Below are 24,433 nucleotides of genomic sequence, written 5' to 3'. Positions count from 1 at the left end.
TCTGAAAACTAACATTTACAGTCAACTACAGCTATAAAATTCAAATGAGTTCAGCAATTCATTATAAAAATTTGTAGTTTGGCAAAGAAAGAACTACACAGAATACATTTTAAATAGGTATCAAACAGGCAGTGAAGCTACATGAGTTAAACATTTGTGATTGTTAGATTTGTGTTAAAAAGCCTGTTCACACAAAGGTTATAACTTCAGTATAACTGTTCTGATGAAAGGAAATAAGGGAAGCAGTATGAGACATCTTTACATCAGGTTGAATTAGGAGAGGTTATATCATTACAGCTTCATTTAAAAGAAATATATATAAATTATAGTAATTATTTGATCAAGAATGCAACTCATAGAACCCAAGTCCTGGAGACTGAGTGAAACAAACAGATATTCATGTTAACTGGAAATTCTTTCCTGCTCTAGACGACAAGGTTTGGAGTACGCTATAAAAGCAAAACATGCACATTTTCTTTCTGACCGCAAAACCCAATGTAGAAAATACCTTTCTTTTGTACAAAACAATTACTTCAGTGAAAAAATATGAAAAATATGCTTTTTTTTTTTCTCCTCATTATAAAAGTTTTTGGCATAAGGCATGATGTTCTCAGACAGTGGTGTTAGATGGAAAAGGAACCAAGTTTTATTCCAACACTGAAAGTATTTAATTGTAGGACTTATCATACCAATTTTATTACAATGCCCCTAAAACTTTGACACCACTTACATTCAGAGTTCAATCCAAATTCCTCTGAAGCAAACAGGAGCCATGCTACTTACTTCCGTGGGGTATGGATCATTTCTTCACTGAATACATTCTCCATCGAAAAAAATAAAGAACAGAACTATGGTCCTCATATCAGACAACTTTCCCAAAAGAAAAACAGATGATTTTTTTTTCTAACAATTCCTATGAAAAGCAGTAGCCTCAAAAATACAACAATAGTAATTTCTATGTCAAAAAGACTACAACTTAAATAATTTTTGGAGTGAGACTTTATACTGTTTATATTTATCCAGCCTCATTATACCTTCTTTAGTGAAAAAAGATGTTCCATATTTTGAATACTTCAAATATTTGCATTAGAAATACTTGTTCAAGCAAAGACAGAAGATGCTAAAGACTTTTAAAAAAGAAAACAAGGTCTTTTCTAACACAGGAAATTACCAAGCAATTTCATTTCGCCCAAGCAGCAAAGAGACAATATTAAGTCCTACCACAGTGCTCACTTCCAAAGCAATGTATACAATGTTGGGATCCCTATGGTAATTACTATTTTACTACACTTTTGTTTGTAATAACATTTCTTTGTTACAAGGGAATTCAAGAACAAAACAAAATAACAAAAGGAATCTACCAAGAAAAATCTGAGCTTGCCTAAAATCAAATTTTAACTAATATTGAAAAATATAAACATTTATCCTCTAGAAATAAATCTTTTCCCTCTTTCTCATTCAACTACAAAAAAAAAAAAAAAAAAAAAAAAAAAGGTAATTTTTAAAAAGATGACCCATCTAATTTTGGTTTGAAGGACCTTTCAGATATACTCCCAAAATATGCATTTTAACTACCTGATTTTTGTCATATTCCTAGAACCAATCTTTAATTCAAGAAATTGTCAAGAACATCTTGGTTGATTTAAGTTTAAAGGTAACAGTTCTGCATAGCAAAAGCAGGCTCAAGAGACCCACTTTTGTTGATCTTTAGGGATTACTTAGTTGTGCCATTTTAAAGTGTTAACCATCTATGTGTTAACAACACCTAGTATTTTTTAAAGTAAAAAAATAAAAATTAAAAAACACTCTCAAACTTACACCATCTCATAGTTGACTCATTAAAGACAGAATCATAGAAGGGTTTGGGTTTGAAATAACCTTAAAGATCATCTTATTCCAACCCACTAGACCAGGTTGCTCAAAGCTCCATCTAACCTGGCCTTGAATATATAAAAGAAGGCATATTTCTCTTATGTCTAACCATAAATGGAAATGAAGTTTTCTGTAATTTACAGAGAGGTTTTCATAAACCAAACAGTAAAAATATTTTTCCTGTCTTAATTTTTGAATTGTCCTGATACACCACAGTGCGTAAATCTCATTTCTAGCTAGCAATCTAATTGTGTCTCAGCTCCTCTAACAAGGCATGTTAAAAAGTAAAAATTGGACTGTCTAACAGAAAAGTAAAAAATGCACAAAGTAACATCTAAGAAAGGACTTAGCCTCAGAAAATTTTGTTGTGAATATTACACCAGCCAAACCGTTCCACCAGTTTACAGTGTACCATAAAATATTTACATAAGCTATGAACTATAAAATATTTTCACATGAACTATAAAATATTTACACTATCAACATCAGTTAGGAAAGAATGATGTGCTGTCAAGCTGGTGTGACCTAGGAGTAAAAATTCTGTGGTCACAGATTAAATAAAACTATTTCATATCATCTGGAAACTTACAGGGAATATCAGGTTAAACAAATTACTGCTTCCTGGTCTTTGGAAGATAAATGTAACCAGGAAAGCATAGCTTATATGCTTGAAGCTAAGTTTTACCAACATCATAAAGAAAGGTTAGGTTCATAATCAAACTGTACTGACCTCTCTGAATGTTCCTTCTAGCAAGGTGTCCAGATGTTGAAGAGGAGCAGGAGTTTTGTCTTTGAATCGTGTCAGCAATCGTCTCTCGATAGCTCTAAATTGTACAGCCCTCTCAGATAACAGCTCACGGAATTTTTCTGCATTCAAGCGCAGCTGCAATTTAATGGTTTTCAAGAATTCACATTACAGGTCATATACATCGTATCTGCCCATTCCATATGAAATGAGAGAATGAGAGTAAAATTCTTGAGTGTGTGTATTTTCTCAGATATGAATATGAATGATAGTAAAATTCTTGATAGTGTGTATATTTATTCAAGTATTAATATGTTGTTTATACCAATTTCATATTGATGTGGTTAATTTCATATTCATCATAAAACTTTTTAACATTTTCAGGAATCATCATTTGCCACTGAAGTCAAAAATAATTGCCAAAAGAAATAACAAGGTGTGTTAATGCCTAAGTATCTCATCAAAAAGACTACCAAAAAAGAATGAAATTTCAACACCAGTATCTCAGGTTTTCTCCTCAATTTCATGCACTGTGGCTCATACACATGGCATATTAGACTTGTTACTCATTGCTGTAGAATGTAAATGGTTATTCCCTTAAGCATGAATAAAAGCACTAAATTCTTCACTGACTGAATGACTTCTATATCTAAAGTGAAATTCTTATTAATTTTATATATATATATTGATCAGGTACAGCAACTAACTTTATTAAAATGTTCACAAAACTTTGAGCAATATCATATATCAAGTGCCCAGATAATAAAATTCCTATTTTATCTTTATAACCATCTATTTTCTGCTATATACCTTTAAGACAAAAATCACTAATAAAAGTGGGTTTCTTTCAGAAAGCTGAGTCCTCAAGGTAATATCCTCTGTACATGCTGTAACTGGCAAAAATTATCAGAAAAAAACATTTCAAGACATGCAGCTTTCAAGATACATTGTGACGTATTTATTTTATAGTGTCTCCAAATTAGAAATCTCCTAAATTTAGAAAACAGATTTTTTTAAAAAATAAGCAAATATACTATTCCATCAGTACATGATTACAAAGGACTTCCAGGCAAGCTAAAAGAACTGCAGCTCTTCTAGAAGGAGAAGGAAAAAGGGGACATCTCAGGTAATACTGTTCCAAGCTTGCCAAAAAAGGGATGGAACATCAGGATCCCCTTAACAGACCATTTTTCTTGGAGTATAAAATTTTCAGAATATAATTATTTTAAAATTTCAGAAACTTCAAAATAGCCAGTTGCAAACTAATTAGATCCTAACTTACCACTACAGTGATCACACCAATATTCCAACCCACAATATATCTATGCATGTGACACAATCTAATGAAGCCTATGTTCTGATTATATATAGTTAAGGTATTACTACAATACCAGCCATTAGAAAAAGTAAACAACAAAAAAATGCATAAAATAAAGCCAACTCTATTCTTTCATAGAATTTGAAACTCAGAACATGAGAACTACTCATAAGCCTGAGAGACAAGCCTGGGCCTAGATTGTTTCATTAAAAATCTCTACATCTATCCAAAACAACCATGTCTGTATAATGATGGCTCCACCTCACAGAAGTGGCAGCATGAAAGAACACTGAACAGTGTTTCTCACTCTTACATATATATTTATACTTTTGCCCATTACATGAGTTTAAACTAATAGAAATTTTCAAATAACTGTTTCCTTTTGTTACTGGAAAGAAGGCAGAACAGAAGGGAAAGAGCGCATATACATTATCAACTATTTCTACAAGTTAACTATTAGAATGTTTTCGCTGTCATCTGCATGACCAAACAGACAGGAGAAAATAATTATGTATATGTTGTATCTGGTCTGGTAAACCTCTTAAAGCCTTCTACTTCCACAAGGGCAGTCAGGGTTTTTTGTTTCTTGTATGTTTTGTTCTTGTTTTTCTAGTTGCTGTTGTTTTATTTTTGTTTTGGTGTGTGTGTGTGTGTGTGTGTGTGTGTGTGTGTGTGTGTGTAGGGACTTTCTGCATAATTACAGGGATGATTCAGCCAAAATAGATGCTCATGGGTTCATTATCATAGAATAGCCTAAAACTAAGGACAAGTTTCAAAAATAGCTTTACAATTAACAGGATGTTAGTCAATAAAGAACCCATGGCTCCTGTACAGCTAGTGAACAGAAGGGCAAATACTAGTTCCATAATTTGTATAATTTGCAGACTATACAGTAGCTACATATACTCTCCCAATCACAAGGGCTGCTTCAGAGGCAAGGTGTATGCCCATATATCCATATGTTAAAAAATGTACAACAACACTTTTTCCAGCACTATGCTTAAATGCATTATATTTTCTGAAAGACAAATGGCTGTGCACCTGTGATCATTATACAGTTTTAAACTGATTATTCTTAGTACCAGCACACAAATAATTTTGAACTAGTAGAATCACACACTATGTAACATACCTCAAAATGTCGATCAATTAGTTCAAAGTATTCTTGTAGGGGAATTGAACCTGAAAAGGTATACGCAAAGTCTTTGCAATTTTGCTTTTTGAAATGTTCTTCCAGTCGAAGAGTGAGCTCTTTTGTTATTAGCCAAAGGTCTTCTAACTGATCACTCTGGATCCTATATCGTTCTTTGAAAACAAGAACAAATACAAGACTAATAATGAACACATTTAAGCTGTATACATCCACTACGCAACATCGAAAATACATGGGAATTTAACTAACATTATCAATACATTCAAAGTTTGTATTAGAGATTTTAGTAGGAGATACATGCTCATTAGCATTAAATAAATACTTTTATTTTATTGGTGTCAGTCCTAAATACCCTCTACTTTATGCTAACTTTAACAGGCAATTTTGTAGCACAGAATGAGTACATAGCTTTAGGACTACTTACTCCAGAGTGTTGGTGCACTCTGTTTATAAAGTGCAAATAACTATGAAGAATTACCACAATAGGGAAACAAGAATTACTGGATGATATTAAGCTATAACAACAGGTTGTCTTCATTCTCTTCCATAGCACAGTCTGAACAAGTTTTGCTGTGGGCTTAAGGCAAAGTCAGGTTCAATTCACTTTGGACCATAGGAGAAGCACAGCATCCTGAGCAGCAGATAATAGTTGTAACAAACCAAATTTACTTCAAATAAAAGCTTGAATGCCTTTTGAAAACACAGTTATTGTCTTCTCAGACAATACAGTCACTAATATAATTTTTATTATATCTCTACCTCTTAGGATATCTTTCAATAGGAAATCATTACTCATTCAGTAGTCATAGACAACAATATTCAGTTTTGTTATTTCTATACTTAACTCCAATGCAGTAGTAGAGAGATGAAAACGTTAATATAAATTGAAGTGAAAACAAAAAGTTCAGTTAGCCTCTGTTCTCTGTCCCAACAAGTTGACTCAACTTATCACATTTTAGCGAATTTCAAATTATCAAGCTAATTGGATGAGATCTTTTTTCTGTTCTGTTTCTAGTCCATATTTGTATATTTCTCTTTTCAGTTTCCAGGAAATGAGAATTTACTAAATGTTGAAGGGAAAACATTGTGGACAATTGTATCAGCACTTATTTTGTTCTGATACTGTTTCAAACAACAATGCCCTACTTCTTGGCATTATTCATCTATCAATACTTTATCCAAAGGGAAAGACAGAAATGCAGCTATGATGCAAAAAGAGTTGTTGGGTTTTTTTGATGCAAAATATTTCTTTTTTATTTTTTTCCATCCTTGTTAATAAGCTTCACAGTAAATCAAATAAAGCCAAATTCTTTAGAACTTGAATGTACTATTTAAAATTTCCTTAACGTTATTAATTCAAGACTGTTTGACATTACCACTGGCATCATTCCCAGGATACACATTTCACTGAATAGAGAATGACAAATTCTGTTTACAGTGTAAGAGGAAAGAAGCAAGTTTTATTTAAAAACATGTCTGTTAAAGAAAAGAACACCATCTGCTAAAGATAACATTCAACCTAATACCCATTTTTTAAATACTCACAGTGTAATGGCTGGACTTAGTTGGATGTATCATCATACTTTGCTTTAAGTGATTTTTCCTTAAGGGAAATTAGCTCAGATGTTTTCAGGCCAAATCAACAGTCATTCCATTTATAATTGACATGTCTAATACATTAATGGTTTAAAATGGATAAAACTAATTTCCTCCAAAATGCATATTTAGTTTCCATACATTGTTTGTTGGTCAATACAAACACAATCTAATTTTACCATGGCTTGAGTAGAGAGCATTGCACTCATTTGCTTTATATGATCTTTCAGCTCTCAAAAACAAAGATAAATTAGATTTACAAACTGTAGGAAAGTGAGAATCCTTAGTTATAATAAATACATGCTTTACACGAAAAAAAAAAAAGTGGAAAAAATATGGATCTGGGATTCTGTTCTTGTGCTTTTATAATAGCTAATCAATTTACATTAGCTTTTTGTTAAAATAAGCTCTCTTACAGAAAAATTACAATTATTTTCAGAAACATTCTCAAACAGAAAATCAGGAGACCCAGAGGAGCTCTAGCAGGTTACAAGGCTTAAACAATCTGCAATAAGAATGATTCGTTGCCCTGACTGTAGCTTATCTGAAGGAAGTCTGGGAGATTCAGTTCACTTCTTAGCTAAAAAGCCCTTATCACAAGAAAAAACAACCACAACTAGTAGTCAAGCCTTCCTTAAACTTTGATTAAAGATAGTTTAAAAAAAAGAAATAGAAAAAGTTCAAAAACAGTTACAACTTTAATCTACATTAAGCAAGCTTTGTTTTAATGTATACTAACTGTGAAAATGAACTTCAGGCTGGGCTTCTTTGCAGCAGTCTTCTTGACAGGCTGAAGTAACATCTTCAATTACTATACTGTTTAAAATGGATTAGCTAATGTAATTAAAAACAAATGTGAAAACAGATGTCATTTTTGTCTGCAGCTTCAGCAGTGAAACCCAACTGAACTTGGAGATTTTCACTCGTATATACAATCCTTCCTATTAAGAACTTAAAGTCCATTCAAAAAGGAATTTGGGAAAAATGTGTCCATTGTCCAAGACCAACTTTTCATGGGAAACAAGGAACAAGGATTGATCGGTCACAATGATTATTTTTTTCATTACTATTTGTCTACATATACAATTTTCTTTATGAAGAAACTTTCTGCAGTGATCATGCTTTGTAAGTATTTATACAAAGTAAAAGCTCAGTGTTTAAAAAAATGGTAGCAAAATAACAGAACCTCCCAAATAATACAAAACTTTATCTGCGTTAATTATGTCCATATAAGACGTCCACTCAAGCAAAATAATTCTAACACCATGAAATTGTACCAAACAATGCTTTTGTATTATGGACAATCTCTGTTCATAAAAAAATCCTCTTAATTATCCTTGTGTATCACAACTTCTACAAATAATTTTCTAAAACTGTGTGTTTACTTAGTGACCCCCACACACACACAACCCTGAGAAATTCTACAGCCACCCCAATCCAACACATGTGATAGATGCTGGAAACAGGCCACTACAAGGAAGAAGGCATCAAACAACTCCTTTGTTTCCTAAAGTAAGGATTCCCAGACAAGAGAAATGAATAGTCACACTAAGAAAAAAAAATAGTTATTAGAATCTCCTTTGTTAAGTGAACTTCACAAATAAAGCAGTGTGGGAAAGTTTACAGTAAGACTGCAAGCGTCATTCCTAGCTAGTGAATAAACAAACCTGATAGGAAGAACTTGATGGTTTGGGTAGGGGAACTAAAAGTTATAGCTTTACTAAAAGTTAAAATATATTCATTGTGTCTAATTCACAGACATAAATTTGTCCCTTACAAAGCATCATCAGGTTTAGCAACTATTCAAATAAAAGATTTAAACTGTAATCCATAAAAGTTATTTATAAATCCTTTAAATTCTTTAGTTTCTAGAAACTATAATTGCACGTCTAGCTAGTTCAAGCTGTTTAAAATCTACTGTCTATTTAAACAAATATTAAAAACAAACTCATAATAAAACAGCATGCAAATAGTGCATACAAACTAATACAAATGGATTTGAACCTTAGAAATGTAAAGTGATTCTTGGTACAACGGATGTTCTTCAATAATTACACTCCAGATGGTTTCTGTTTTTAACACATTTGATTATATTAGAAAAAATATTAAATATTATCTCATAGCTTACAGCTGACGCCATTGGTATTTATATTAACCATCACAAATACTTTATTTTGAAAACACAGTGAGGCAGATTATTTTTGTTTTGAAAGAATTTCACATTAAACTAGATTCTGATTTCTCACTTACTCAAAATAGTTTTCATAGAGCATTCATAAAGTGTTCCCTTTGAATTCTTAAGCAAGTTCCCTTTGAACTCTTAGCAATGAGCAACAGGTATTTTAGCTTTTCAGTTTCTTGGTGTGCTGTATTAAATGAAGACTTTGTGCTTTGCTGGCTAAACACAATTGAATAAATTCAGTTCCACTGCATGTGCCAAGGAAGTTTAATTAGTTGAATAGCCTAGCAAGACCCTAAACTCCCAAACTCTCCAAAATTAAGAGAGTTGATTTATTTTATGTTTCTAAGAGCACAAACACACAGGTGTTTGAAACATGACTGCTTAATTCACAAGCTGCCCTGGCCAAGAGATGCTGGACCAGGTAACAGCACATCTACATGTATGTTCATACACGTTAGCGTGTTCATGGCATGAATACTATACAATAAGTATAGTATTCAACATGATAGAATTCATAGTCCTATAATCAGAGATATACAGGAATCCAAAGATACGGGAATTTACTTAGATGCAAAGAAGCACCTACATAGGGTCAGATACTAATCAGAGTCAAACATTACTGAAAGACTGTGAAGAGTTACAAACTTGCTTTTTAGTCCTTTTCACAAATTATAATAAACATAACAGATTACTTCCAAACACAGGTCAGTTGAAATACTTTTGAGAAAAAGAAGTGGGATTTTTTTGGTCTTTTTTTTTTTCTTCATGTGATTACAGTGATAGTATTAACACCTAATTAAAAACATTGCCAAAATAAAAATTCTAAGAAAAAGCAATTTCATCCCTGGAAATCTTTAAAAGACGTTTAGATGTAGAGCTTAGGGATATGGTTTAGTGGGGACTGTTAGTGTTAGGTCAGAGGTTGGACTCGATGATCTTGAGGTCTCTTCCAACCTAGAAATTCTGTGATTCTGTGTGTGATTCTCTAGACAATTGTCACTGTAGTGTAGCATAGTTTGAGTATCTTTCTTGCTCCATTTTAAAATTTTGCAACTTCCCTAGAAGTATTATTAGATACTTGAGAGGGGCAGTTTAAACATGATCAGTTAATGCTTTGAAACTCCTATATAAACTCTCACCCTACAAATTTGTATACCTACCTTATTTGTAGAACCCACATTCTCATTTTCTACACCTACTAACTGATGATCCTACATTTTCAGGCCTATTATCTTTTACGTTTTAATACCACTTACGTGATGTTTTTGAAGCAAGAAGAGTGATTTTTGAACCCGTTAGGAACTGAAAACCCAGAACATTAGCTTGGTCATCCTCAGATGGATCAGCAAAGTCTGAAAAAGAGAAGTAAATAGTTTTCTAAAATTCAGTTTTCACATACAACAAATTTGAAGCTGTATCCAGGACTACATCAACTTTGCTTTGCTTATATTTATGCAATCTCAATAAGATTGCTCCCCCTTTTTTGAGGCATAGAGGATATTAGGAGTAGCTTGGTATTCAGTCCCTCTGTTCACAGGTGGAAGCTGAGCCACATTCAGTTGTTATATGAAATTGCCTAAGCTTGGTAGACAAAAGGTAGCTTTCTCGGATGTTCAGTCTGTATCATCTAAAAAGAACTGTGAATGCTGTATAGCCCAAAAAGACTGTCACCTATACTGGGAACAGCACTGCATGTCTCCATTAATTCAGACATCTATGCAAAAATTATTATGATCATGTTTGAGCACCCTCTGTTTTAGCTTTCAGCACACAGCACAACAAACATCTTAGTGGAATTATCTACTTAGAAAATAAAAGCATGACAAGCTTTCTTTCATGTTTAGACCGTACCAACTTGAAAGGCTTATTTTTAGATGACTGTATTTTAAAAACTATTCCGATACACCTCTCCTCCCAAATTTTGCCTAAAAATAAGGTAAAGCAGGAAGTAGACCAGATACAATTGTTATTAAGGAGTACACCAAAAATCCAAAGTTTCTTCACAGATGATATCATAAACAGCATGCTTTATTTCTTTTCCATCACTGAAAACAGGATGAACAGAAATCAAAACATTTTAATACCTTCTTCTGAATCACATTACATATACTCCTTGTTATGATTTCAACACATCCCTGGGTTTAAAATAAAATTTATTTATTCACTATTTTGAAAATCTATTTTGATTTATGTTTCAGGTAACAGTGTTATACAGCACACAAATTTGAAGTATATTTATCATCAAAGTTATGAAATTCATGCTACTAAAAAACAAACAAAAAACTACCCACATGCCTCCTCCAATGCTGTCTAAGACAAATGTACTATATCTTCCCAAAAACAGATGTAGTAGCTCCACCTTAAAAATACTGCTCTCGAGTTGTCAGCCCATACCACTCTCATCAGAAAACTATTGCAGAACCTTAGTCCTCTGAAGTTCAGAACTTTAATCATTGCCAGATCAAACTTACTCACAAGCCCTTTATAATCCCTGTTTATTCATCACCCTCCCCCTTTTTTTTTTTTGCCTGTGTTATACTAAGTTAAATCAATACTTTTCTTTTAATTCTGTTTTTCAAATCCCTAGGTAATTTTCACAGCCTTTTTTTACAGTACAATTCTAAAATTGAGTTTTAATTCACCTTTAGTATCAGCAACCAGCAGTCAGTACTGTATGACAGTACACAGTACCTTACTAGTTTCTGGCCTCAAAGCATTTTGTCTAATACAGCCTAGGTTCTTATCTGTTTGGTTTTTTTATGATTGTGCCACATTGTACCACAGAGTATTCCTGTGGTAATTTCCACCTTCTCTATCACTGCCAAATTATGAGCACATAAGTACAGCAGATTTTTTTTTCATAATGTTATAATTTACAATACTTAATTTCATTCATGTTTTTCTAGATCTATATGACACCTAATTCCTTCTTTCTGCTACTTTAATACTCTTTTGAATATGAAACATAATTCAGTTTTGCTTATCAGAAAATATTGAAATATTGCTAAAGCACCTGTCTTTTTGGTCCAAAATACTAATGAAATTATTTAATAGGATCAGCTCAAGACTGATACATCAAGGACCTCACAAATCTACCTCCAAAGAAATCACACCCCTTTCATAGAACATTTACCACTTTTACTCTACCCTGCTTCCTGTATTCACATTTCATACCCACTGAACACCACCCTCCCCACTCCATAAAATGAATGCCCATGTCTCTCCCCATTACAACACTGATATTGTAATACCCACTGCGTTAAAAAAAAAAAAAAAAAAAAAAAATCTAAAGTTTTACCAGAGACAGATATATTAGCCCAGGTGAATTATCTAACTTGAAATGTTTTCCATCATTTCTCTCAAGCCATACTTTTTAAACATCCTCATATTGTTAATTATGTTAATAATTATTGTTAATATTGTTAATAATGCTTTGTTAATTATTTATTTATTCCTCCTGTCTGAGTTCCTAACAAATCTCCTATTATAGAATTTTTTTAAAACTTACCTGGAAAAATGGTGAGAAAACTGATGGGAGGTTTATTGGTATCAATAGTTATCTTGTGATTTGCTGATTTTGAAGGTTGAGCTGGAAAGCAGATTAATCGCAAAGGCAGCTTGAATTTACACTGGGCAACTTTTGGTATTCCTAAAATGAAAGAACACAAAGAATCATCTTTCCTATCTGTCTTCTGAATACAAGATGATTTACACTGCTGTCCTGAAAGAGGTATAACATGGTATCTATAATGCAGTTAAAGAATAGCCTAAAACCCAAGCCATGTAATCTTTTGTTAACTTTCCATCTCAAATACCTTTACATTTGAATATTTTCAATTACCTCTTCCAGTAAACATTTTCAAGTAAATGTAAAAGGCAAACATTATTAGCCAAATCCACTGCATACCTGTGTTCACACCAATTAACATGCAATAAAGATTGGCAACATTTTTTTAACCCGCTAGACAAATAATTCTATTTTAACATAGAAGAAAGCTCCATGATTGCTCCTGATACTTTGAACACAAAGTATCAAATGTATTGAAATACATTTTTCATCAGGAACACTACCAAAACTACCTTAAAAACACACACATTATTTTTTGTTATTTTTATATGAAAACTGCACCTGTTCTTCATAGACAGGTATCAAAAGCTATTTTTATATGACACCTTCTTTCTGACAAAAAGACAAAGGTGCACATTCACACCTTAAAAATCCCTAACCAAACTATGAGTCTGAAGAATATTACAAGGATGGAATAAATTAATGAACCTGATCTGCAGAATGAATTGCAGTAATTAGAAATTGTTATTGCATATCCTGCATGGGTACATTTTCTAATTTTAATAACATCTCATCCTATTCCTTTGGAAAAAAATATTTTTTGTTTGTTTGTTTATTTAATCAGGATACTCACTTGTGATCAATTTGATAATAATACATTTAAAACTGACATTGCACAAACATTGCTAAATAGTGGTATCCACTCATATAACTGAATCCCAACAGCATGTTAAGGGGAATCACAACTCCAGTTAACAGCCTTCATGGAAAAAATGTGAAATCCAAAAATTGCTGAACAGTACCTTTCTTTCAAATGAGGCTCAGCTACAGAAGAATAGATCTGGTTATCCGGTTTTAATGAATAATGCTCCTAAAGAATTGGGTAAGTTCTATTTGCTAAAATACTCAGTTATAATCCAGAGGTATATTAAATTTTATCTTTCTATTCACCATACAATAACATAATGCATGTAATTTATCAGAATAGTGCAAGAGAAAAGAGGAAGTTTTAACACTAACAAAAACACATGCATCAGAATATTTCTAATTTGCAAAAATATAAGCATTATTTAAAGTGGTTGGCTTGTAAGAAATTGCACAGTAGGTTCTATGTGAAAGATGAAAATGCTAGGGACTATGAAATATGGAATGCTTGCTCTTCTGAGCAGCCAGTTTATATGGTTTTTGTGTTTGTGTTTTTTTTTTCTTTCTTTCCTTTTGTGAGGGGGATTTTTTGATAAAGCAGCTAACAAACATTGTTTTCTTCAGGAACAGACATCATTAGAGGTACCAATACTCACTTTACTGAGAATAGCATTAAGGTCATAGCAGCAATCAGTCATTCTTTCCCCCAGAAAACATGAAATTCAAACACTAACCCCAACACTCACTCCAACAGAATTTAAAATACGTTTTCAGAGTGAATAAAGTAAGATCATACAGATCACACAAAGGCAGAAAAGTCATAAAACTGACAGCTATGCAAATGTCAGTCATGTAAGCTGAGAAGTTTAGTATAAAAACAATGCTCAACCATTTATAGTCATCTAAAACCTTTTTGCTAACATTCTTTATTGGCTTGCTGCTTCACAGATCTCTTGCAAAAAAAAAAAAAAAAATTCCAAAGACTTGTCTTGGGTTGGAGAGGGGTTGTTACTAGAAATCTCAGATTCATCTTTGTAGTTGTCAATTCATTAATTCTTTTGGCTGTCTAATAATACTTCCAAGTAGCTATTCTGCACCAGCTTAAAACAATTTAAAAAAAAAAAAAAAAATCAGTGTAAAGCCAGCAGAAAACTCAAAACAGGCCCCCAGATTAGAATATCTATGGGTTCCAAGGAAAATTCCTTAAAAAATACTTGACAGTAAATCCATGACCTTTCAGAATGATTCATTCAAACATATCTTCACAGTCTGATGGAAAAATTAATTAAAATATTTTACTGATGACAATATAATACAAACATCTTAGAGACTGTCAACAGGAAAATTGTTGTCAACAGGAAAATATTAGTAACAAAACTAGCCCAAAAGATTTTGAAATATTTTTATTTTTAAAACAAGATGAAGTTCTTCTCATTTCAAAGCAACTTTTCCTAGACAACCTGTTCTAAATCTGCCACATCATAAACAAAGTTTTTCATTATTTCAGAGAAAATTGGAATCAAAATTAAATCAAATAATATCTGGCTATGGAGATTTCTAGTTGATGAGTCCAAAAAAACTGTATACCTAAGAAAGCCAAACCAAAAAGCTCCAGCAATATTTACCACTGCAGTGAAAATATTGGGATTCCCAATATTCTTATTGGGAAATACTTTTAGAATGTTTTGTTAGGTCTGCTAGAGTAATTTTAAATGGTAGTATGGAAGCCCAAAAGAGTAACAAAGTGTGGGAGTCGGAACTTCCTCAATCCTTTCATGTTATAGATCTTATTTCATCTAGAGCCGTGATGCGCTTGATACAGTTTCAAGATACAGTTTCAGCACTGTAGTAATGAAAAAAATGTGAAAAAACTCTTCAGATTCTCTTTGCCATATATAGAAATAAAAATTCTAATATGAAATTCAACACAAATTTTGTAACAGGTTACCTCATAATAACAGTATTATTTGAAGACAGACATACTATGTACTTACCTTACAAAAGTAACAAAATACACACACTGTTGTTACAATTTTATTTCTAAATTACTTAGGTGATCAGCCCCAGGGCAGAGGCTTTCTGCAGCGGAGCAGGGTATCAAGGTGGTCAGAGCTTTATTTCCAGCATCGAGGCCACTCAAGGCAGATGAGGGAGCCGCCAGCACCTGTCAGCCCTCACGACGTAGGCTGACCAGGCCAGGAGGAGCCAGCAGTGTTTGCTCCCCAGCTGTACAGAGGCAGCCCCTAGGGAGTGCAACAACCAGGATGGGGGAACAGGGCATGGGGCTGCAGTTTGCACTGGCAGTATGGGCTCAGACAGAGCAGAGCATCCCTCCCCACTCAGGAGAACAGCTCATCTACTGGCTGTCTACCTATAGCTAAACTGCCATGGTCTGCAGTAGGCAGAAAGTTCTCTCTACAAAGTCTGTGGTGACCCAGACAGAGTGCCCACTCAACCATGCGGTAGTTCAGGTCTCTGGATGCACGGAGTGCCTAAGGCTGTTGCTGCTATCTGAGGGCAGCAGTGGCACCGTGTATCTGAGGTGTGAGCAGGTGGATGGCCTGCTCAGCCTGGTGGCAGAGCTCAAGGAGGAGGTGGAGAGGTTGAGGGCCATCAGGGAGTGTGAGCACGAGACAGACTGGTGGAGCAACTCCCTGCACGGTCTGAAAGAATGGCACCGGAATAAGACACCCCAAACCGGAGTGGACCCCCTGCCCTGTCAAGCAGAGGGAGGGGACCTAGGAGATGAGGAGGAATGGAAACAAGTCCCTGCTTGGCATCACAGACAACCCCCCTCCCTACTGGCCTCGCTTCCCCAGGTGCCCATACACAACAGGTTTGAGGCCTTGGAGCTTGAGAGACCCGTGGGTGAGGATGTGGTCGAAAGCCCACCCAGGAGGTTGCCTAGGGCGAGGAAGTCGACTCCACACCTCAAGACTGCCTCCACCAAGAAAGAAAGAAGGGTGATGGTTGTAGGTGACTCCCTTCTCAGGAGAACAGAGGGCCCTATATGTTGGCCTGACCCTACCTGTAGAGAAGTCTGCTGCCTCCCTCAGGCCTGGGTCAGGGACACTGCCAGAAAGTTTCCTAACCTGGTTCGCCCCTCTGACTATTATCCTCTATTGACAGTCCAGGCTGGCAGCGATGAAATCGCAGAGAGAAGCCTGAAGGCTATCAAACAGGACTTCAGGGGACAGGAACCCATGGTGCAGCAGGCAAGCTATGATGTGGTTGCCATCACTGAAATGTGGTGGGATCAATCCCATGACTGGAGTACTGCAATGAATGGCTGTAGGCTCTTCAGAAGGGAGCACAGATGGGGTGGCTCTCCATATTAGAGAGTGTTTTGATGTTGTGGAACTTGAGGCTGGGAATGATAAGGTTGAGTCCCTATGGGTTAGGATCAGTGGGAAGGCCAACAAGGCAGGCATCCTGGTGGGAGTCAGTTATAGACCGCCAAACCAGGATGAGGAGACGGATGAGGTGTTCTACAAGCAGCTGGCAGAAGTTGCACAATATCCAGCATTTGTCCTCATGGGGGACTTCAACTTCCTAGATATTTGCTGGAAATACAACACAGCTCAGAGGAAGCAGTCTAGGAGGTTCCTGGAGATCGTGGAAGATAGCTTCCTGATGCAGCTGGTTAGTGAGCCTACCAGGGGAGGTGTCCTGCTAGACCTTTTGTTCACAAACAGAGAAGGACTGGTGGGAGATGTGGTGGTCAGGAGCTGTCTTGGGAAGAGTGACCACAAAATGGTAGAGTTCTCTATTCTTGGCGAAGTCAGAAGGAGGATCAGTAGAACTGCTGTCTGGGACTTAAGGAGGGCAGACTTTGAGCTGTTCAGGACACTGGTTGGAAGAGTCCCTTGGGAGACAGTTCTGAAGGGCAGAGGAGTCTGGGAAGGTTGGGCACTCCTCAAGAAGGAAACGTTAATGGCTCAGGAGCGGTCTGTCCCCACATGCCCAAAGACAAACCAATGTGGAAGAAGACCAGCCTGGCTGAACAGATAACTGTGGCTAGAGTGTAGAAAGAAAAAGAGGGTTTATGACCTTTAGAAAAAAGGGCAGGCCACTCAAGAGTGTTAGGAATGTTTTAACAATTCGTGTCCATAAAGAACAGTCCTGTCTGCCTCTGGGCCCTGCAATGGCAATTTAATTCTTGAACCACAGATGCAGTGTGTCCCAGTCTCCCCCTCATTCTAGTCAATTTATCAAGTCTTCAGAAAATACTCCTCAAATTTATGAACCTGTTTGCTTTTGTTATTCCGGACTTCTATTTCTAACAGTTACAGCCTTTTTTCTGTCTTCTTCGAGATTAACTTAACACTGTTATAGGTGTGACTGTCCCTGTGAATGGCTGGTGAAGAATGTTTTAATTACTCATGAAGTGTCAATAAGAAAGCTATTTGTGTTTGTATGAAGTCTTTGATGTCTGGGGGTTTCAGAACAACTGATAACAACTAGTGACTGTTATGGGATACTATGCAGGCCTCTGATATCTGGCCAGGTGGCCAAGAGATTAAGAAGAAGAAAAAAAGAAGCTGAAGGACGGCTGGGAGACAAGACCTGCAGGGGATGTTCTATAAACTTGATACGGTGCCAAGGGAGTACAAAGGGGAAGGACGAGAAAAAAACTTGGAGAGGAAGACTACGAGCCTTCAGCATGAAAGACACCTAGAGACCCCCAGAGGGACCACCGGAGACTGATGCGCATGCTCCAGTAGGAGGGACTGGACCCTGGAAGCTAATTATAATAACCTGTTTTTTTTAGAAGTAGTAATGAATATGTATTAGTCTAGGAGCATAAAAATCAGCTACTTGATGTAACTGGGGTGCGTCCTGGTGGAGCAGAGACTCCCAGTGCACCCAGCGCTGTTTGCTTACCTCTATTCTTTTAATAAGTCCTATTTTTTATTTAATCCTATTTTGAAAACTGAGCCATTTCTAACAAGAGGACTATAAGGATGTAAGGATGTGCAGGGACAAAATTAGAAAGGCCAAAGCTCATCTGGAGCTCAATCTGGCTACTGCTGTTAAAGATTGTTGTTTTTATAAATACATTAACACGAAAAGGAGGACTAAGGAGAATCTCCATCCTTTACTGGATGCAGGGGGAAACTTAGTGATGAGAGGTGAGGAAAAGGCTGAGGTGATTAATGCCTTCTTTGCCTCAGTCTTTAGCAGCAAAATCAGTTGTTCTCTGGGTACCCTGAAGTGGTGGAAGGGGATGGGAAGCAGAATGTGGCCCTCACAATCCACGAGGAAATGTTTGGCGACGTGCTACAGCACTTGGATGTACGCAAGTCGATGGGGCCAGATGGGATCCACCTGAGGGTACTGAGAGAACTGGTGGAAGAACTGGCCAAGCCGCTTTCCATCGTTTAACAACAGTCCTGGCTATCGGGGGAGGTCCCAGTCGACTGGCAGCTAACAAATGCAACATCCATCCTCAAGAGAGGCCAGAGGGTGGACCTGGGAAACTATAGGCCTGTTAGTTTGACCTCAGTACCAGGGAAGCTCATGGAGCAGATCCTCTTGAGTGTCATTATGTGGCACTTGCAGGGCAAGCAGGCGATCAGGCCCAGTCAGCATGGGTTTATGAAAGGCAGGTCCTGCTTGACAAACCTGATCTCCTTCTATGACAAAGTGACACGCTGGGTGGATGAGGGAAAGGCTGTGGATGTGGTCTACCTTGACTTCAGTAAGGCTTTTGACACCATTTCCCACAGCATTCTCCTCAAGAAACTGAATGCTCATGGCTTGGACTGGCACATGCTTCATTGGGTTAAAAACTGGCTGGATAGCCGGGCCCAAAGAGTCGTGGTGAATGGAGTTAAATCCAGTTGGAGGCCAGTCACTAGTGGGGTCCTCCAGGGCTCAGTACTAGGGCCAGTTCTCTTTACTATCTTTATCGATGATCTGGATGAGGGGATTAAGTGCACCCTCAGTAAGTTTGCAGATGACACCAAGCTAGGTGCGTTTGTCGATCTGCTCAAGGGTAGGAAGGTTCTGCAGGAGGATCTGGATAGGCTGCACCGATGGGCTGAGGTCAACTGTATGAAGTTCAACAAGGCCAAGTGCCGGGTCCTGCACCTGGGGCACAACAACCCCAAGCAGAGCTCCAGACTGGGAGAGGAATGGTTGGAAAGCTGCCTGGCAGAGAAGGACCTGGGAGTGATGGTTGATAGTTGGCTGAATATGAGCCAGCAGTGTGCTCAGGTGGCCAAGAAGGCCAACAGCATCCTAGCTTGCATAAGAAACAGCGTGGCCAGCAGGGCTAGGGAAGTGATTGTACCCCCTGTACTCAGCTCTGGTGAGGCCGCACCTCGAGTACTATGTTCAGTTTTGGGCCCCTCACTACAAGAAAGACATGGAGGTGCTCAAGCGTGTCCAGAGAATGACAATGAAGCTGGTGAGGAGTCGAGAGAACAAGTCCCACTTGTCCTGAGGGAGCTGGGTTTGTTCAGCCTGGAGAAGAGGAGGCTCAGGGGCGACCTTATTGCTCTCTACAGGTACCTTAAAGGAAGTTGTAGCGAGGTGGGGATTGGTCTATTCTCCCACATGCCCAGTGACAGGATGAGAGGGAATGGCCTAAAGTTGCGCCAGGGGAGGTTTAGGTCATATATTAGGAAAAACTTCTTTACCGAAAGGGTTGTTAGGCATTGGAACAGGCTGCCCAGGGAAGTGGTGGAGTCACCATCCCTGGAGGTCTTTAAAAGACGTTTAGATGTAGAGCTCAGTGATATGGTTTAGTGGAGGACTTGTTAGTGTTAGGTCAGAGGTTGGACTAGGTGATCTTGGAGGTGTCTTCCAACCTAGATGATTCCGTGATTCATTCATCTTAATCATGTCAATTACAACATCTGATGCACATAAAAAAAGAATTCAATTAGGATCTTTAATTTAGGATAGGAAAATTTTAGAGAATTCAAACCTTCTCTGGTATTGATGGTATGAATATATCTAGTTTAGTACATCTTAGAGTAACCCAAAACAAATTTTGCCAGGGAGAATTCACTGTGTGCCACAGTACTCTCTTAAGCATCAACAGGTTTTTATTGAGTACAAACTTCTTAAAACAGAAAATCCAAATCCTCAGTTTTAGAATGTCACGCTTTTCAATTATATACACTTATTTTACATATTTAAATTATTATAGTTATAGTATTTTTTAAACTTTGTGGACGTTAAAAACCTGCCACAGGGAAATAAATATTCTTGCCAAGAGCAGTATTTTGCTGAGACGGTTCAAGCACCTATTTCCTGTACAGCATCTCAAGAACCCCTGAAATATGCAGAAACCAGAAGAAGGAAGGGAACCATTAACAGAGTTATCTACTTTTTCACTTCTCTTAATATGCTCATAAGAGCATAAATATTGAAAAACAAGACTCAAGTATACTTGCATCCAAAATGTAGTTCTGTTTAGATGGAAACTGCACACTTAAGAAATCCTTGCAGTTGATCTCTAAATCCAGTACAAGCAATTTTATTTCCCCCCAGATGTTGACGAATTTGTATTTAAAATATATTTCTTTAAGTTAGCTAAATATCTCTTACAGATACTGTATCTTTCCAACACACGTACACAACTACATTGCAAAACAATCTTTCCCTCTTTTTAGCTTATTTAGCTACTTTTCTAGGCCTGTTCTGTCTTTTAATTGTACCTTTTGTAAATATCACATCTACCACTGGCAAAGTTTGGCACAGGTATTATTCTCAGTTGTAAAGATGCCTTCTAGCCTTGAATAAGATGTTTCCAACAGAAATTGGAATGAATAGATGTTAGTGACATCCTTCTTAGTGCTACTTTGTCCAAACAGCATAACGTTAGCTACAAATCCTTAGTAGTTGTTTCAGTTGCCATTAGTTAAGTAGTTGCATGTCAGTTAATTTAACCACCTGATGAGTTCTTACTGAAACTTGGGAAAATTGACAAAAATATGGTAGTGAAAGAGCATAAAATTGTGTTTTCCATTTCTAATCTCAATATTCAAGGCACTTACTAAATTATAAGAATTCTATGGTACATATGTTGAAGTGTGGCATACTTCAGCAAATGTCTTTACTACTTTCCTATTCTCCCCATGGACTTTATTTTTCTTATTTCTAAGCCTCATTCACTTTCAAATTCCTCAAATACTCATGTCTTCATAGCACCATCTAACCTAGAAAAGTAACAAAGTGTATAGAAATAATAGGTAAAGTAACAGCTCACTTCCAAATATGCTTTTATTCGGTATATACTCTTGTTCATGAGATCATTAAAATCTGCATTTTTTTGCATTCACTTACCTTCAGGATTGAGCTCTATGGTATAACCAGCAATGGCACAAAAGGGAAAAAAGAATAAAACATAAGATGCTACTTAAATAAGAGAAAAAGGAAAATGTGGTAACAGGTTTTAAAAAACTTAAGCCATGTTTGTTAAGTAGACAATACATAAAAACCTAATACTAGCCAAAAAACAGACATAAGACCACATTCATCAATAGCACAATCCTATCCAACTGAGTGACTCATTAACCTTCCACAGTATGAATCCCACAGAGATACACTGAAGACTGATTTGGCCACAAACACAGCATCTTAAAAACAAAAGAGGAAAAGGTCTCTATTTATCTAAAGTGAAGTCAGAAAGGCAGTTAATTTTTGTGTGCTAGGACATTACTTAAGGATTTAATTGCCTTGTACAAGCAGCATATGCACTGGTATCAGTATGTAATTGAACAGAATTATCCCAGCTTAATAATTTTAATTAATATCCAAAATTTAGTAAGATATTCAAATTTATATTCTTTTACTGAGAAGTCTTGCAAATTAAAAAAAAAAAAAAAACTTAAATGATAGAAAGTTCTGCTACACTTTACAGATTTTATTAGATGTCATCTTCTGGGGATTTTTTTTTAGTGTATATAAGCAAACATATTCAAGATACGAGATACTTTGCTTTCCTAACCTTGCAAAACTCAACCTAATAATTAAAAATATAAGTTTAGCTAATATCACCTGAATGAAATAATAATAAATTCATTTGAATATGAGAAATATAATTTAAATTTGATATTTTAATCTTTCAAAGCAAAATTACAGAAGCAAAGCCAGCAAAAGATAAAGCATGCTTTCAGAATCAGAGGATCCAAGGCACTCAAAAGTATACTACCTATAGTCACATTACACAAGCTGTCTAAATCCACATCACTTTAAACTGGATGCTTAGGAAGTTACAGAAATTCATTCACAAGGAATAAATAGTTTGAGGGTCACCATACAGGAGGACTGAAGTTGTACCAGATGTTTGTGCAGGCTTTCAAAAAAAAAAAAAAAGTGATGAATATCCTTTTCCTTCCCTTCCTCTGTACATATCTTCAAGCCTAGTCTAACAAGGGTAAGATTAAGTTCTTCAAAAAACATGAGTTTCACTTTTGTCTAGAAGTAGATAAATATTTTAACAATCAACACACAACCTAGACTATCATCATAAATACTCTGTTTCAAGTGAGATGTGATGTGAATTAAATGCTTAAATAAAAGTGCATACATGCACTTTTAGAGGATAATGTACTCAAGATCACCACCCCTCAGAAGTTCTAGCTCCACATGCATTTCTTTGATGCTAGCCCACTTCGTATCACCCTTCCTTTTGTGCTGGCACAGCTCTCTGTGTTTGCACAATGAACCAAATCAGCAAATCTGGTTAAGAAATAACTGCCAATTGTGTGAGCACAACAGGGGAGGAGGTGCAGAAGTAAAGCCAAGCAGTGAGAAGTGAAGAATGAACAGATTGCTTAAACTGGTTTATGCTGCATTTAACTTAACATGGAAGCCCTGTCTAAGTACAGTTTCTCATGTAGCTTGATGCATATTCCCAAGGCTGTGTGTAGAAAACTAAGTGAATTAGCCCTCAGTTATGGATAGCAGGGTAAATTTGCATATTCTATTAATAGCGTCATTAGGGGTCTATAAAATAGAACTACTTAATTTCTATTCTTTTGGGTCAATTTATTTGTTTAGAATGAATACATTCAGCTGTTAAGGGGAAGTGAGGAATAATTACTCCCAAAGCTTATTCAAGTCCTCTTCCTCTGTATGGAGGCAGTTATTGTCACATTTGTTGGCAGACCCAGAAGGCTGAATAGTCATAAAGATGTGATTAACTTCTCGCTCCAAGAGGTGGTTCCTTAAAGAGCAGAACAGAAGCAAATTGATTGGGCAGGGTGGGAAAGCTGGTATAGCTGCTTCCCAAGCCACAAGCATGTGATTTTACCTCTTTAAAACTGATTATATAATTCGATGATGTTACATAAAATATTAACTAAAACAAGTAAAGACTAGATTCTAATATACATTATTACTTCTTCAATTACTAACTGCCTTTTTTTTTTTTCAAAAGAAAGATGACAAAGAAACATGTAAAGAAATACCTTAAAAATGTAAATTTGAAATTTTCAGTGTAATTTGAAATCTTCAGTGGCTCACCTGTTAGTGCACTACATGAAACCACACAATTTCCTTCTAGTTCTGATGGAGGAAAATTCCCCTTCAAAAAGACAGACAGGACCACGGTTTCAGATGAATCTGGTTCTAAAAATAATACAAAATTAAATCCAGTAATAAGAGCATCCAAATGGAAAAAAAAAATCCTGTACTTCAGGAAATATTCTATGAAATTAGGATAGTCATTTCTATTCATTCACCTTTATCAAATCCCTGAACATGCTTATTTGGGGGGAGGTGGAAGTTTTTTTCTTGAAATATGTAATTAGAAAATGACAAATTACTCTTTCTGAGTAGAAACTAGCATAAGGCATATCCAGTGAAGCAATTCAGCACACCTAACACAGAAAACCTCAAAAACAAATGTAATTTTACATGACAATTTTAATATTCCACAAAGCCATCAGCCCTTTGTTCCTTTCACCTGTTGAGGAAACACAAGAACTGTCCTTTAAGATCAGAGCAGCAGTCAGGTAAAGCTCTGTTTCAACAGGGTCCAGTACTGAGCATTTCAGAGCATAAGTAGTCTACAGTTCCAGCTGAGGCAGCAGGACACACTTCTCTACTTCTCGGAAAACATTTACAACTTTCAAGGCGATCCTACCTGTGACCTTATTGGAAGAAGGCTATGATCA

At 36.2% G+C, this 24,433-nt stretch overlaps 1 protein-coding gene across 9 annotated transcripts in view; it reads right to left on the bottom strand.

Moving 5' to 3' along the window:
- The window catches only part of BBS9 (Bardet-Biedl syndrome 9), a 323,372-nt gene that overhangs the window by 229,458 nt on the left and 69,481 nt on the right, over nt 1-24,433 (bottom strand). For 5 of the 9 annotated variants that reach the window (XM_082752904.1, XM_082752907.1, XM_082752912.1 and 2 more), the window contains 6 exons: nt 23,781-23,885; nt 21,597-21,611; nt 12,375-12,515; nt 10,123-10,218; nt 5,068-5,240; nt 2,603-2,755 (listed from right to left, as the gene is read on the bottom strand). In XM_082752904.1, the coding sequence (XP_082609030.1) occupies nt 2,603-2,755; nt 5,068-5,240; nt 10,123-10,218; nt 12,375-12,515; nt 21,597-21,611; nt 23,781-23,885 (683 nt within the window). Of the gene's footprint in view, nt 1-767; nt 871-2,602; nt 2,756-5,067; nt 5,241-10,122; nt 10,219-12,374; nt 12,516-21,596; nt 21,612-23,780; nt 23,886-24,433 lie in introns of those variants that run through there. The other 4 variants (XM_082752909.1, XM_082752910.1, XM_082752911.1 and 1 more) reach the window with 3 other exon arrangements.

This window comes from Aythya marila (assembly GCF_965140915.1).
Source record: "Aythya marila genome assembly, chromosome: 2".
Lineage (NCBI taxonomy): Eukaryota > Metazoa > Chordata > Aves > Anseriformes > Anatidae > Aythya > Aythya marila.
This window is presented reverse-complemented; position numbering and strand designations above follow the sequence as displayed.